This window comes from Plasmodium yoelii (assembly GCF_900002385.2).
Source record: "Plasmodium yoelii strain 17X genome assembly, chromosome: 13".
NCBI classification, from domain to species: domain Eukaryota; phylum Apicomplexa; class Aconoidasida; order Haemosporida; family Plasmodiidae; genus Plasmodium; species Plasmodium yoelii.
Window position 1 is genome coordinate 2,735,834 of NC_036185.2, and position 18,346 is coordinate 2,754,179.

An 18,346-nucleotide genomic window follows, 5' to 3' on the forward strand; every position below is an offset into this window, starting at 1 on the left:
AAAATAACAAAAGGTTGTGTGCATGAAATGTTGCACATGTTATTATTATTGGGGGAATAATGGATATTTTTAAAAAACAGGAAAAAATTTCAAAAATTATATAAAAAATAATATATGTAAATAACTTAAGGGGTATTTACATAAATTATATAAATATAAATTAGTCAAAACTCGAATTTTTTTTTTTGCAATCTTATAACGACATTTATATAATTTAGAACTATTTTTTTAGGGTGCATTGTTTTTCTGGTTTCTGTATAATTTTTTCATTCGTTTCAAGACCCTACAAAAAAATTAATATAATTATGTTTTATTTGTAAAAATCATTTTATATGAATTGGTTTAGTGTCAAAAAAATTATAATAAAAAAAGGAGAATGTATATGTACTTTCTTTTATTTTAACATACCTTAGCTCGCTTAATATAATTAACAATTTCTGTCGATGTATTATAAGTCACCTTAGTATCAAAATCTTCGTCATATATTATAGCAGATGAATCATTTAGTAAAAAAATATCTTCATCTAATTTATTCCAATGACTAAATTGAATATCATAAATTACATTTCCTGAGCATTTAGATCGCAATTCTTCTGCTAATTTAAAAGAATTAAATAATGGCAAATAAGCATCTATAAAATATAGGAAATAGCCATCTTTAATTTCTTCTGACAATATAGAACATCTTCTTTTTAGTAAAACATTGTATACCTTTCCTAATACATTACTTTCGCATGTTAAATTTAATCTTAGCATTGGCTCAAATATACGAAGTTTACTTTGTTGCATAGAAGTTAAACATGCTTCTTTCATTAAGCCAATAATATTTCCAGTGTTTATTTTATTCTCTTCATCTTTGTCGCTACCTGTAGAACCATTAGCATCACCCTCTTCTTCTACTGTTTCTCTTTTTAAGTTGGAATATTCAAATGGTGTATCTGTGCATTTTTCATCTATTATCAGACCTTCGATGATGAAGATGACTCCTCTAATGAAAAGAGTTACAATACAAAAAGGTAAAAAAAATAAAATAATAATATAAAGATATATAGTTAAATCGATGTAAAATAAAAGACCGAACTTTACGAATTTACAGATGTGCATACAAATATATAATATGAACGTAAAACATATCTCTAATTTCCAATTATGCATTATATAATTCGTTCGTTTATCCTTTTTTATATTTTGATATTTTTATATTTTGATATGTTTATATGTTTATGATTTATGATTACCTGATTGGCTCCTGAGCTATGGGACCATACTTGGAAGCAAGTTTAAAACCTAGACACAAATTATTCAAATAAATGTTAATATCACTATTATTTTCTGAAATATATGTATCGATCAAAGATCGTTGATTAATTGCATTTTTATATTCTTCATTCGTTATAATATTATCATATATATATTCATTATTGTCTTTTTTTTTATTAAGATATTTTTTAATACATAATAATGTTATACTTCCATTCTGAACACAAATGTCCCATAATTGAAGTTGATAAATTTTATTTTTTTTTAAAAAATTGGTTTGATAGTTATCTTTTGTTATAGGTTCTGTTTTTTTGGTATTTTGAACAAAACCATTATTATTTTCTTTGTGTTCGCTATTTTCAAAATAGGAATTTTGGTGCACTTCGGTTTCTGCTTTTTTAGTCTCGTCTAAAGGTGGTTCATTTTCACCAGTAAAAGTTTCACAATTAAAATTATCAGAAAAAAAAATATCATTGATACATTTTTCTAAATTCATTAAACATTGTTTATACATAAAATCTTCATTTTTCCCAGAAAATGTATTTTTACTATAATTTAAAAAAGTGGATGATATGCCTCTATTTTCTAGTATTGTTTGAATACTAGAATAATGCTTATCAAAAAAATGTATCATATTTTCTGGCATATTTAATACACTTAAAAAAATATAAAAAGAATTATTATTTAGTTTAGTACTTATAATATTGTTACTATAATTAAATAGTGTGTTTAGAAATGTATTATCTTTTTCTATGTGAATATGCTTAAATGGGGTAGAAGAAATTAGTGCATCATCATTATTATTGGAATGAATATTTTGAGGACTCCCATATCCTTTATTTATATTAGTATTATCAGTATTTAATAAATTTTTAATTTTTTCCTTTCCATTTTCTGTGGTTATATTATTATCCTCATTTTGCTTAGAAGGTATCGTTTTTTGTACTGCTTCATAATAAGAATGTAATTGTTTCATATTATCATGAACTATATTTTTCTTTTTCTTCACTTTGATATTATAGTCGCTTATACCTTCTCTTATAGATATATTGGTATCTGATGTTTTTATTTCTATATTACTATATATGTTAACAAAATCAGATAAACATTTTTGCATATGAATTTCTCCACAAAATTTTAATATATATTCACCTCTTTGATTAAAATCAATATCTATTGATGTATCACATGTGTATAATAAGATAAGACCACGAAGAAACTTATTCATATCTTGAATATTTTTTGGTTCTATAATTGTATGTAATATTGTTGAGCATGTATCAGAATATGATAATATAAACGAATCAACATTTTTTTTATTTGACAAAGTAATATTTTTATTTAAAAATATACCATCATTATTATTCATTAGAAATATATTATGCTCTTTATTGTTTTTTTTATTTTTTATTAAATTTATTACAGTATTTGATAAATATTGCAAATCCCATTGACCATTTGGATCAGTTATATTTTCATTTTCTTGTGAATATATTATGTCTGAGTTTTTTACACCATCTTTTATTTTATTATATTCATATGAAGTAGTACATTCAGATTTGTCTATTATTTCATTTTTTATTCCATATTTTTGATCAGAATTTTCGTAAGTAGAATTATTAATATTGTAATCAGTTGGTGCATTATTAAAATTGTATGGATGTTCATTTTCTATTGACAAATAAATAGCAACAATGTTACCTGCATATGCTTGTTTAATAGGTAGAAGATCTCCCCCCATACATATATAAATTTTTTTTATCCTAGTTTGAATATTTTTTCCACAAACATATAGAATCATATTTTCATATAAAGTTCCAGAGTATATTTTACAAATCGATAAAAATGTATTTTGTCCATAAAAATCTTTAAACCCTACTATTGTATTATTTTGTAAATTAGCACATATATTTTTTGATATATATATAATAGTAAAAGATGGATCTAATGCACAATTTAACATATTTTTATAAATTGGATTATTATATAAGGATGGATATATTTTAAATAATCTACTTTCACTTATATTTTTTGATGATGGGAATATTTCAATACATGCATTAAATATAGATCGTGAAAGACTTAAAAAATTTGACATAATAGTTGTTAATATAAAAACATTATTTTCATTATTATTTTGTTTAAATTTACTATTTTGTAAAAATTGATCAGAAATATTTAATTCTGTACATAATTTTTTTATTTTTTCATCATCTCTATTTGTAATAGTAATATCATATATTCTCCATAAAAAATCTAAAACAACTAATGAGAATAAATTTTTTTTTTTTTTTTTCACTGTATTTGTTCCCCCACTAGAAGGTAATATATTAGTATCATTAGGAATTTTTAATATTTTTTTTTCTTTTATATTAAAATAATATCGATTCCACATATATTTTTTTATTTTATTACAATTATTAATATCAATATTCATTTTTTTGCAAAATAAATAAGTAAATATATTAATGTCGACACACCAACAATGTATACTACTACATAATAAGACATTTCCTTTTAAAGTAGAAAATGTATATTTTTCTAATTCTATTGTATTATTAGTATCTTCGTTATCCATATTTTGTTCCATATATAATTGATATATATAGGCATTTACATTTTCAATAATATTATTAATATGTTCATATGCATCCATACTATCCATATTTTTATTTGTTATCAATTTATCAATTTTATTTATTACTAATATACATTTAACCATTTCTTTCCAAGTTTGTCTTAAAACTATTTTAGTTTGACTACATAATCCTTCAATACAATCAATTAAAATTAAAGCTCCGTCACAAATTCTTACACATGTTGAAACTTCAGAAGAAAAATCAACATGACCTGGTGTGTCAATTATATTTATTAAATACATATTTTCGTCCATTGAATTATTTGTTATTTTATCTTTTTCTTCATTATTTTCTTTTTGAGATATCGAAGTGGGATTATCTCCGTTTTTTGTTTTTTCATTTTGAGGGTTAGCATATTTTTCTGTGGGCATATTTGTCTCATCATTTTCGTTAATATTTTTTTCAGCAGAAATTGTAATATTTGAAAACATTTCAGTAACATAATTTTTATTATAAGTACACTCTAAAAGTATACTGGAACTTTTCATAGTTATTTGTCTCTTTTGTTCATCTTCTCTGTTATCCATATATTTTACTTTTCCTATATTTTTTTCGCTTATAATTTTATTTGAGCTGATTAAATTGTCAACTAGCGTTGTTTTCCCATGATCTACATGAGCTAAAATGCAAATGTTTCGGATTTGTTCATTTTTGTCAAGGTATTTTACTAAATCCATAATATTTAAAACAATAAAAAGAAAATATGAAATAAATAAAACAAAAGGGAAAAATTTGCAAAAAAAAAAAAAATTATACAAACGTGTGCTAACTATGGATTGAAAACCCTTGAAAGTCTACAAAAGCTATTAAGTACTACAAACTAAACACAAATTATGAAATAAATATTTGTAACATTTTGAAAAAGTACACCCAAAAAATATACATAAGCAATAAGATTGCAAAATTTTATCAAATATACATCAGCCACCTTATCCTTTAATCATATTTCCATGATTTTTGTGAATATACAATATAGATATAACTATTTATTCATTCTCAATAAGGTGTATCCACATTTATATGTACATAATTTAAAGTGTTATATGTATAATATATATAATTGAATATATGAGGATAGCCTTAAGGCCTTTTTTCCTTCCTATGACTATTAATCTTTTACTGTTTTTTATTTTAAATTTTGATTTTGTTGTTTTATTTTATTTTATTTTATTTATTTTTTAATTAATATATTTTAATTATTTTATTTTAATTTTTTAGATAAAATATAGCATTTTATATAATACCACTTTGCACTTAACAAAAAACATTATATTTTTATTCGCCATATGTTAAAAAATAATATTTATTTAAATGCAACATTAGAAAAGTGGGTAATTATCGTAATGTAAACAATAACAGATAATCTAATGATACAAAATAGTAATATAAACATTGATAATTACAAAAATAATATTTATAACTCTTATAAATTTTCCTTTAAAATTATATATTCATTTTTCCTTTAGTAACAATAACGCATGTTGCTATATATATAATTTATTTTTTTTATTAACTTGTTATATAAGCTTTGTTAGTTAAATTATAATAGGCAACGGAAAGGCGAATATTGGAAATAATAATAGTAGAAATTAGCATTATATCATAATAATTATATTGTTCAGTTAAAAGGAAAAACAGGAAAGTTAAGTTGATCTAAACTTTATTGTTTTATAATTATTTTTATACTTTTTTCTTTTAAAACATTTAAAAGGTTATTAAGTGTAAAATGAAATTTTATGTGGATATTATATATATATAATATATATATCAGATTAACTCCACACATACTTTCGGAAAAAATATGTATTCGTATTATATGCATATGATGATGTACAAATATCCAGATAAATGCAACAAAGACATAAAAAATAAAATCGTGATGATTTTTCAAACATATTTTATGTTTTTAATTTTACAAAAAAAAAAATTTATAATAAAATTATAGAACGAAACAAATAGTATCTTAATACACAACAAAAATATTTATTACTACAAAAAAAATATCCATATAACTGCAAAATTTATAAGGATATATTTTACCTATTATTATTCTTCATTGTTAATCTGTGTTTTTTTCCCAATTCTTTTTTTTCTTTTTTTTTGCAAAATTTTTTTGTTTTTCCCCTCCTACATAGAAATATATAAAGAACAAAATGATAAGAAAATAAATAAGTGAAGGATAAAAGAATTAGGAAAAATTAATAAATTGGAGTTAAAAAATATATGCATACACATAAATGTTATTGTAATGTATACATATCACAACTAATGATTATTTTATATCTTACATTTATAAGCTTATTTAAATAATCGTTATTCATTTCATATGTATTTAAATTATGCTTCGAATATTTGTTAACTATTTCTGTGCTGTTTCCAATATATATATCAATACATTCATATATATAATCATAGTAATTAAAATTATTTTTTTTCTCTTCTCTTTTTTCTTCGTCTATTTTGTTTTCCTTCAAATTATTGTCATCGATTAGATCACTTAGCCTACGAAATGAAAAAAAATAAAAAAGTTGAAAAGAGGTTTAATAAAAAATAAAATTATATTATTAAATATGTAGATAAATCGAATTTATATAAAAATATGGATTGTCTTTTTTTTTTTTTTTTTTTTTTTTTTTTTTTTCTTTACCTTTCTGCGCCCAAATTATAATTCCCCATAAGATTAGTCACAAGGTTGTTGAGAATAACTATAATAAAGCATTTTATTTTATTTAGGTTTGGGGTTATATATGGTGTATTAAGAATTTCTTTTTCTCGAATATGATCATCTTCGTTTGTTATTTGTTTTATATGCTCATCTAAGAAATGAAAATATTCGGGTTTAACTTTGTCAACATCATTACCAATGTTAATAGTTGAAGATGTTATAGAATATACTCTATTTATGTCATGAATTAATATAGCTATTTCATTGTATGTTGAAAAATTAATATACGAAATTAGATATGTTAATATTTGTAAATATAAAAATAGGAAATAATTTACAATTGTATATTCATCAATAATTATATGTTCTTCTAATATATTATTATATTTTTTTTTTATTTTTATATATATATTTTCTCCCGTGTCTTTATCACATAAATTTTCATAATTTGTACTACTATCTGTTATAACACTTTCAAAATTTATGCTTTCTTTGCTATTCAAAAGTTTATTTGAACCATTCCTTTTATTTTTTCTAGAATTCGATCTTTTTCTTAATTCGTAACTATTTTCATTTTCATCATCTTTTTCGTCGTTCTCAGATGTGTCAAGATTTTCATCCGAAATATTTTCTTCAAAATCGTTAGATGTTCTTTGTCTATCTTGTGGTAAATAATTTTTGGAAATATAACAATATATATCTTTGATAGAACATATTTGAATAGCTTCATTTTTACTAGACATTTCTGTGTATGCGTTATCATTATAATTTTGTGGTTCTGTTTGGGTGTATTGGGTATATTTTTGATTCATATATCTAACAAAACTTATAACTTTTTCGTATAAAACAAAATGAGATGTATTTTCAATTTGCTTCAATATAATTTTTAAAAACATTATTTTTAATTTTTTTGTTTCTAATTTTTCATAAATATCAAGTAATGTTTTAAAAAAAATTGGTTCCATTTGACTAAATAAAAAAAATTTATTCATATTGTCTACATTTTTATAGTCTTCATTATTGGTACAATTTTGTTTTATATTTTTAATGTAATAATTTTCAATAATATAAAATAGTAACCCCTGTAAACATTCTGATAAATTATTCAAAAAATTATAATTTTCTTTTTCCATAATAAAATTAATAACTTTTTGACTTTGCAATTTTAATTTCATATCTGACGAAAAAGATAATGGAAAAATTGTAGGGCATATGCTTGTGCTTTGTATAAACCCTTCTTTATATAAATGGTTTAGAATTTGGATTCCTAAATTTTTTATATGGTTTAATTCTTCTTGAGAACAATCTAAATAATAAAATTTATTAATTTTGATAATTTCAACAATCTTTTGTGTAAATAAAGAAGCTAATAATAAGATATGCATATTATTTTTATTTTTTGTTGTATTTGTTTGTTGAGAAATTTTATTTTCATTTCCATGACAATTATTATTTTCGGTATTATTGGTCATCTTTTTATTTTCACTATTATTATTGATCTCTTTTTTATTTATAATTTCAATGTGCTTATTTTTTTTTTGTATAATTTTTCTTTTATTGTCAAACTGTTCAATTTGTGATTTATTTACATGACTATTTTCTGCATCATATATATCATCTTCGTCTCCAATTTGAGTTTCTATTTCATCATCATCATCATTATTATCATTAGATACTTCTATTTTCATTTTATTATTTTTGAAATTTAATTTATTTATTCCTTTTGAAATATTATTATGTTGATTATTCTCGTTAGATTTGTAATCAGTGTTTGTAAACATATTTGATAAATTTGAAGCCGAATAACTTTGGTTACTATCATTAAGATATATATCAGCCGAATTTGATTCTTTTTCATAATTTTTAGATTCTATTTTATCTATCTGATTTGTTTTTTTTTCTTTTTTATAATAATTATCTTTGACATTTCGTCCTGTATTTCCTTGTTTTCGTTTTGTTTTATAATTTGAATCAGTTGGTTCAACGGGGTCTAATATATTTTTGTTTTTATTTGAAAAATTTGTGAAATTATCATGATTTTCAAAAGAATGTGTATAAAAAATGTTATCCTTATTGTTAAAAAAATGTTCATATGTCTTAATAAGCTGAAGTAGTATATAAAGAAAATTTTTTTGTAAAGATGGGTTTTGGGAATTGATACAAAAAAAAAATAAATTTCTTAAATTTAAATCATTAATATAATGAGAGTTATGATAATTTGATAATATTTTACTTAAGCATAATAAAAAAAATGATTTACATTTAATATCATTAGATATATAAAATAAGTCTATTAATAATTTTTTTAAAACTAAAACAACATCATAAAATTTATAATTACATATATCAGCAAAAGATTCAATTTTGTTGATATTAAATTTTTTATTTATTATTTCTGATATTATTTCTTTTTTTAATTTTAATATATTCCATTTTTTAATATAATCCATTTGTTTATTATGCATAAATTCGAAATATAAAATTCCATTTGTATATATTTGTACTTTTTTACTAAGATCCGATAAGTTAATATATTTTATTTTTTTATCATTTGAATATTTATTTTCATCTATATTATCAATTAATGTTGCATGAATTTTTGTATCTATTTCGTCTTTGTATACATCATTCAAAATTATTTTGTTGACATTTATAAATTCCATAATAACAGATATTAACCAAGTATATTTATTTATATTTATAATGTCATTATGAGATATTGAAAAAATTTCAAAAATATATTTTTTGTATTCGTTTAGAAAACAAACAAAATTTTCATATGTAATATCTATAATATTATATAAGAAAAAGTTTTCTGGATTTTGCAAATTATTATTTTTATCGTTATCATCTACTTCTTGTGGTTGTATTTGGTTTTGAAATTCATGATCTTCAATTTTTTCTTGTTCATCTGCAACTTTTTCATCCTTTTCATTCAATTTTAAAAGAAATAATTGACACAGTTTATATTTTATAGCATTTTTATCATTTTCAGACATATAATAGAATTCTCTTATAAAATCATTAAGTTGGTGTATATAATTGTTAACTAAAAAAAATAGCTTATATTTATACAAAACAATAAAACAATCTTCTATATAATTTTTAAAATATGAAAAATTTGAAAATATATATGTGTGTAAAGAACATAATAATTGTACATATGATCTTGATATAGATATATTATTATGATATAATAATGTGTTATTAAATTTTATTTTTTTTAATTGTAATTTTAAATGTAAATCTAATTTACAATGTGGTATAACAGAGGATAATAATTCACATATATCTTTTGACACATCATTATTATAAATATATAAATAAAAAAAAGTCAAATATTTTATAAATAAATTTGGATATATTTCGATAATTATATTAAAAATTTTTATTATTTTTTTTGTCTCATTTTCATGAATTTTATTTCTTCGTGTTTTTACAAATAATGATATTAAATTATAGATCCATACTTCTAAAATATATTTTATACATTTATTTCCCAATATGTCTATATATTTATAATAGTTGTTTATATATATATTGTATATATTGTTTTTGGTTTTTGTTAAACAATTTTCTTTATTTTTTAATATTTTTTCATTATCACTACTTCTTGATTCGTTTTGTGAATTACTATCATTTAAATAATCATCTTCATCATTGTAGTTGTATTTTATATTATCATTTTTTATATCCTGTTTACTTCTCTTATTTTTTATTGCATTTTTTTTTTTTTTTTTTTTTATCATTAATTTTTTTTTTTTTTCTTCTTTTTTTTTTGTTTCTGGATTATTTTCATCTTCCTCATCGCCATCAACATTATATTTATTCATCACATTTTGTATTATGTTTAATTTGTCTTCATATTTTTTTAAATTTTTATCCATATATTCTAACATCTTATTTATAATATTTATATCATGTTTATTTTTAAAAACATATAATAAATGAATAAATAAATTATTTACATCTTCTTCTATTTCTATATATTTATTATTATTTTGATCATTAAATGTTTCGGCATATATAAATGTATCATGTCTATCATGTTCTATTTCTTGAGATAAGTTTTCTGAATAATTTTTTTTTTTGCACAAAGATGTTGTAGATTTATAATTTTGTTCGTTTTCATCTGTTATATTATTTTTGTTTGGAATTTGAATAATTCGATCTTGTAGATATTCCATTTCTTTTCTTTTTTTTGAAAATGCAAAAATGTTTATAAAAAATATTTCAATTAGTATTTCTAAAATTGTATTTTTCATTGTTTCATTATCAAATGGTGATGCATATCGTTCTATTAAATCGTTTAGTATTAACACATTGTCAGAAATAGAATCATTTATTTTATTTTCTTCAAATTTTGAATGATCGTCCTGTTTTAATAGGTTATACCTTTTTATATATTTGTTAAAATAAATAATATATTTTAAAATTTTGACACTAATAATTCTGACACTAATTTTTATATCTTTTGTACATCTTTTAACAGATTCAATTATTTCATCTGTAATATATTCGTTTAAATTTATTTGGCTATTTTTATTATTCCATTCATATTCATTTTCGCTAGTATTATTTGTAGCACTATCTATATCTTTATTTCGTATATTTTGAATTTTCTCAGATATTTGTTTAATTTCAAAATCTTTATTTTTTTTCTCATTTTTACGATTATTTAATAAAAGATTTTGAGTAGGTTTTAGGGTTCTATTTATTATTATATCTACTTCTAAAAATGATTTACAAAAATTATAAAAAATACATAAGGTATATTCTCGAACCTTTAAATAGTTATCAGTTAGACAGGATAAAAGAATATTTTGAGTTTGCTTACATTTTAAATATAAATAATTATCATTTATTATATTATTAATTATTGATATACTATAGTATCTTAAATTTTTATTATTATTTTCGTATAATATATAAAATAATCGATTGAAAGATATTGTAAAAAAATCATAAAAAAAAAAATAAAGATATAATTTCCATATATGACTTATATATATATCAAAATTATACATATCACCTAAGCTTAATATAGTATCTTGATTTTCTTTCACATTTTTAAATTCGTAAATTAATAGATTATTTGTTTCTTTTAAAAATATTGCTTTTTCTTTTTCTTTCATTTCTGAACTTTTATTTTTTTTTCCCATCAATTCGAATATATTTTGATCACTATATTGGCTGATATCCATGTCTTTACACATTGTGTTATTTATATCGCTGATTTTATTGTTTCTATTTTTTTTATTTTTTCGATTTGTTAGATTTTCTTTTTTTTTTTTTACACTAGCAGTTTCTATTAATTTATAATTTTCTGAAACTTGACAAGTATATATAAAGTTATTGTATAAAAGTAAAATATAGGTATATATATTATTGAAATTTTTTTCAATGTTTTCATTTAAATTTTCTTTTTTAATATATATTAATAAGTAGTAATAATAAATGTCAAAGATATTCAAATTATTTAAAAATTTTTGCAAACAATAAAATCCGTTTTTTTTTTCTTTTTCTTTTTTTAAACTTATATTTAAAATACTATTATGTCTTTGTGTTTCTTTTATAATAAAAGATTTAATAATATTTTTTATTTTACAATTATCACAATTATATTTAAGAAATTTAGAAATATCATTATTATCATCACATTTATCTCTTTCTTTTTTTTCTGCTATATTTTGATACTTTTCTTTGGTATCATTTTCCTCAATATCTTGAGATGTCTCATCAGTTTTACTTTCTTCTAAAGAATAAAAAATATTATTATGTTCGAGATTCAATTTATTAAACCCTTTATTTATACAAGTTATATGATACAATTCTTCACATATAGAACATATAATGATTTGCTCTCCTTCTTTCTTTTCATGGCAACATTTAATTTTTTTTTTTTTTTCTGTTTCATTTTTTTGGAAATTATCATTTAACATGTTAGTGGCATTTATCTTGTCGCTACTTTCATCTTGTTCATTTTGTTCATTTTTTTGATTTTTTTTTTGATTTGCTTTCTTCGAATTTTTTCCTTTAATGATTGTCTTTTTATTTTTAGTTGTTTGTGTTAATTTTTTATTTTTCGAGTTTTCTCTACTAAAGATATTGTTGTGTTTTCGGAAAGATGGGCTAGGTTTTATTTCTGAGTCGTTTGGAACAGGACCTATTTTATTATCATTATTATTATCATTATTATTGCCATTATTATTGTCATTATTATTGTCACTATTATTACCACCTTTAATGTTAAGAATTGGCTTTATAAATTTGTTGTTTTTTATTTCATTGTTAAAATTATAGAGCAAATGAAAACACGAATTATTGACATAATTGTATATGCTAAATATATATTTGATCATATATCTGAGGATAAAAAGACAAGTTTCTTTAATATTATTTTCTTGTTTTTTATTTAATATATCAAAAAAAAGATGAGTTAAATTTTTTATAAACATTGTACTTAAACTTAATAATGGATTATCACAGCATTTAATTAAATCTAAAACTATAACTTCTAAAATATTTCGACCATTTTTATTATCATCATATAATATTTTTTTTATTATTTCTATTAATATATAATTTATTATATTATTTAATCGCTTAAAATTTTGTTCCATCATAAAATTATTAATTGCTTCTTCTGTTGGATTCTCTAAATTAGTTATTTCAGTTTTTTTCTTTGTTTCATATTTTTTTAAACTTTCTTTTCGATATTTCATGTCAAAATATTGGTCGCTACTATCAGAATATTTAATAGGTGCAATTACTTTATCGGTGTCTATATTTTTTTTATTTTTATTGCGGTGCATTATTTTCATATCATGTGTATCATTTAAATTGTCATATTCATAAATGTCTGATTTGGGTTTTGTTTTTTTTCTCATCGAATATTTTCTTTCCATAGATTTATGCAAGTGTTTGGAATTATCACCATATCCACTCTTACTCTTTATGAATTTATCATCATTTCTTAATTTAGATACTTTATCACTATTTGTAGAATTTCCAATTAATTTTTTTTCCAGAAATATATCACTTTGAAAATTTTCGCTATCATTTTCACTAGTAAAAATACTAAAATTAAGTGAGTCGTCAGAAGATGAACTTGAATCTTTTACATTCTTAGTTTCTGTTGTTTTTATGTTTTTCTTGTTAAGTTTCAATTTATTATTATTTTTTTTTTTTTTTTCTCCTTTTTTCCCTCGGGAATATTCATCATAAAAATTGTATTCTTCATCATCATCATCGTCATTTTCATCCTCGTCATTGAAGCTACTATAATCACGAGATGAAAGAGAATATATTTTTTCTCGTTTTTTTTCATTTTTATCACTTTTTTTGTCTATTTTATTTTGTCTTTTTATTTGTTGTAACATAAATTTGTTTTTTATATCCCCATAATAAAAAGAAAATGATTCAGCAATTTTAATTATAAGGAATATCGATAAATGTATGTAAGTAGAATTTGTATGACTATTTTTAAAGTTTATTTTATTATATTTAAAATCGATAGTATTTATATTTATTATTAAATTGTCCAAAATATATCTTTTCATATTTTTTAATTGATTGGTATTAAAAACTTTTAGTAATAAATTAATAGAATGAAGTATAATAATTTGAATATTGTAATTTGTCTGAAATGTTAATAAACATAAATCAAGTAAATTAATTAATACTGTATCATATTTTTCAATATATATATATATGTCATATATATATAATAATACTTTTTCATATATCCAAATAAGTTGTATTAAAAACTGTTCATGAATATTATAAAACTGAATTATTTTATTTTTAATTTCATTTTCACATAATTTTATTATAATATTTTTAAAGTTTGTTTTTAAATTTATTAATATGTGCTTATTTATTTCTTCAATGTCAATATAATTTTTAAAGAAGGTAAAATTTAATAAAAGTAAATATAATAGAATATTGTAATTTCCATAAATTATATCATTAATATTATTTGTGTTAGTTTTTTCATCAACTGGGTTATTTTTTTTGTTTTTTTTTTTTGCTTTTTTTTCTGCTTTTTTCACATTTTCATCTTCGGCATTATTCTCTAATTTCGATTGAATAAACTCGTCTTCTTCATCATCATTAATATTATTTTCGTTTCCATATTCATCTAAACATGATGAAGAAGAATTAATTACCTTATCTTCCTTTACAAATTTTCTATAACTTATTTCTTTATTAGTATAATTATCAATGTTTGATAAAAGTTTGTCAAACAATATTTCGATTTTTCTTGTATCTGCATAAGTTAGATCTTTTTCACATTTTAGACATATTTCTATAGATGATATAATATTTTTTAATTTCTTATTTCTATTTATATCATTTGAATCTAAATTTAGAAAGGATTCAATATTTTGTTCAAAAAAAATACGCATTTTATTATCATCATCTTTATTTAAATTAATATAATCATTTTTATATTCTCCTATTTCTTTATTTTTTATATCTTTTAACGTATATAATATTTCATCATCAGCTTGATCTACTATTTCAGGGGTTTCGAAAATCTCTGATTCTTTTTTTTTTTCAAATAACAATGATGGCAATTGTAAAGATTTATCATTTTCTATAAAGTTTGAGAAGTTTTCTTCATTTATTAGTATTCCACTTATTGGCTTCTCTTCATTTTGTTCGTTTTGCTCATTTTGTCCACTCAAGTTTGGAATTATTTCTTCTATTGTTTTAATGTTGTGATTATTTATTTTATTTTCATTCGGATCATTTTTGTTATCTTGTCTAATAATAGAACTATTGATTTGATCTATTTTTTCAGTATCAATTTTATTATTATCATTTTCCGTTTGCATCTTTGCAATTTTGTCTACAATATCGTTCACATTTATGGGTTTAATTATTTTTTCTAAAATTCGATTTTCCTCTTTATTTGAATTTTGGGGCATTTTCTGAGTTTGTAAATTTTCATTGATGTTCATAATATCACTATTATTTATCTCAGGTATTATTTTATCCATTTTTTTTTCAAATTGATGTGTTTCTAAAATTGGAATAAACTTATTATTTTGATGTGGTTCTATATGTATATTTTTTTGAACTATATAATTAGGAGGTGGGTTACTGACATTTGGTAAAATGCCAAATTGAGAATTATTTTGAGGTAAATAAATATTATTGCAATAATTCGATTTGTTAATAATATTATAACTATTTTTTGTATTGTTCATATTTTTTTGGTTATGAAATTTTGTTTTATAAGCAATTTTAATCATATCAATTTGATTTATTATATTGCTATCTATATAATTCATATTTTGAGGGTTGTTAAATTGAGAAAGAGGTACACTATTATGAGCTCGATTTGGAATTTTTTGGAAATTAAAAAATTGTGAATCATTATTAATATAAGATCTGTTAATATATATAGGGTTGTAATTGCTATTACTATTACTATTATTATTGTTATTATTATTGTTATTGTTATTATTATTGTTATACCAATTTGATCCCCTATTATAATAATGATGAAAATCGTTATAGTAATTATTATTATTGTTGTTATTATTGTTATTGCTGTTATTGCTGTTATTCGAATTGATGCCGTTGCTAGCTCTACTATTTGGTCGAAATAAATTTTGGCTATTTCCATGAGTGCTGTACACCACCCTATTATCACTGTGTCTTTTCCATTTTTCTTTTACACTATTTTGAAATTGATGTTCTGAAAAATTATATTTAAAATAATGTTGATCCGAATATTTTTGATTCAATACATTATTTTGAGAAGAAATATTTGGTTGTAAATCTGACGAATTATTTACATAACATAAATTAGGATTATAAAAATTACAATTTTTTTTATTTATTTCATAATTTGCATTATTATTATCTGTATATTTTCTTTTATTTTGTATATTTTGTGATTTTAATATTCGAAGTGCTATTTCTTCAGGGGTTTTGGCGTTAACTAAGTTTTCAACATTAATTTTGTAAGAATTTGATATATTTAATATTTGTTCATGTTCTATAGCTATTTGAGCATTTTCTTTTTTTGGAAAATTATTACCAATATTATTATTGTTAATATTATTATTGCCGTTACCATAAAAATTAAATTCCTCATCAATGTTGGCATGAACGTAATTTGAATTATTTAACCCGACTGTTGTCGGAACGATACTTTTAAACATATTGTCAAATCGGGTTTATGGTATTTCTCTTTATAGCTAGCTATATATTTATGTATATATATTAATAGCAACTGTGAAACGTTATAAATAGCCACTACACGCGTGTATATACATTTACACGTTTAGTGTGCATATATACGTTCTTATATACTTATATATTTTTCTGGAATTTTTGTCACATATATGCGAATTTATGATTTTCCAATATATGGGGAGTTGTGTATTTTTTTGATGGTATTTTATTAGGAATACGACGATTTTAATTTTTTGGAAACTTTATAATTTTTATGTCAAAAATGTTTAATCTGAAATGGTGTGTAACGTATGCATATATGCATGCATATGTTTATTTTTTTTTAAATCACAAAAAAAATAATAAAAAAACAATAACAGATTCAAATAAGGGTCAATAATGAACAAATGGAAGTATATTTTACTTGGGCATAATGTATATAATACAAGCTCAATGATATATACATTAAAATATAGATAAATATATATATATGTGTGTGCGAAAATGATGTTACTTGTTATTAATTTTATTTCCTTGTTTTTCCTTTTACTCTTTTTATATTATTAATTTTGTAACCTACATTTTAATTAGGGTTAAAAAAAAAAAAAAAATGAAGATACAAATTTGATATAAAGAAAAGTAATTTAACTTTGGAGGCAAAAATAAATACCTGACTAGTAAGAAAATTACTTTTACTTTTTTACTTTTTCTTTATTTCTTTCTATATTTTTTTTTTTTTTTTTCAAAAATACTAATCACTTTATTATTACAAATTTTTCTATGCACAGTTTTTTGTTAAAAAAAAAGGCAGATCTAATATTTTAAAATGTGTATATATAAAAATCAAATAATACGAAATAAAAAATATGTATAATAAAAACAAGTAAAAAAAACGAAATAAATAAAGAATAAAAAAGAGACGATCTTTATATTGTTTTTCAATACAAACAATTTTCTTTACATATAAAAAAATGTTAATATCATTATTAAACAAATTAGAGATACAGTAAAAAAAAAAAAAAAAAAAATTAATAAATAAAGCTTTTATTAAGATTTACAAAACATATACGAAAAAATAATATTGTAGATACGAAAAAAAAACATGTCTGCTTTTTAATCTGATTGTATATCAAAACTAAATGTGAAATAAACTTTTATTTTTTTTTTTAAATAAAATGCTTTTAAGCATATTACAATAATAAAATTGAAACTTTGCAAATTGTTTAATAAAAATTTTATGATTTTTGAATTTGTATATAATTTGTGTAGTTTTACTATTCCATGTTATATAAATATTAGTGGTCGAATAAAAAAAAAAACTCATATGAAATTTGGTGTAATTTGGGAATGATAATAAAAGTGTTTTATTATAGAGTAATAAATTGCATAATTTTTATTCATTAAAAAAAAATATATCTTATTAATTTGTAAAATTGGGGAATAGTATTCTTCTATATGTTTTTTATTTCATAGTAATCGTATAATTAATAAGCTATATATTTATAATTTTCATTTTTTTTCTTCTTTTCCCCCTATGTATTTACACTAATAAAATAAAGTATATTATATACTTATTTTACTAAAACAT

The 18,346-nt window shown here is 20.6% G+C and overlaps 2 protein-coding genes across 2 annotated transcripts; both read right to left on the reverse strand.

Annotated features, from left to right (window-relative positions):
• Positions 1–220: 220 nt before the first annotated feature.
• On the reverse strand, positions 221–4,576 carry PY17X_1366800 (elongation factor Tu, putative; the record flags this gene model as incomplete). The annotated part of the gene is made up of 3 exons (XM_022957324.1): positions 221–283; positions 409–988; positions 1,239–4,576. 3 exons carry the CDS (start codon positions 4,574–4,576, stop codon positions 221–223), a joined length of 3,981 nt encoding a protein of 1,326 aa, XP_022813759.1.
• Positions 4,577–5,945: 1,369 nt separating this feature from the next.
• PY17X_1366900 (conserved Plasmodium protein, unknown function) lies at positions 5,946–16,745 on the reverse strand (the record flags this gene model as incomplete). Its single annotated transcript, XM_022957325.1, has 3 exons — positions 5,946–6,026; positions 6,188–6,401; positions 6,547–16,745. 3 exons carry the CDS (start codon positions 16,743–16,745, stop codon positions 5,946–5,948), a joined length of 10,494 nt encoding a protein of 3,497 aa, XP_022813760.1.
• Positions 16,746–18,346: the final 1,601 nt, after the last annotated feature.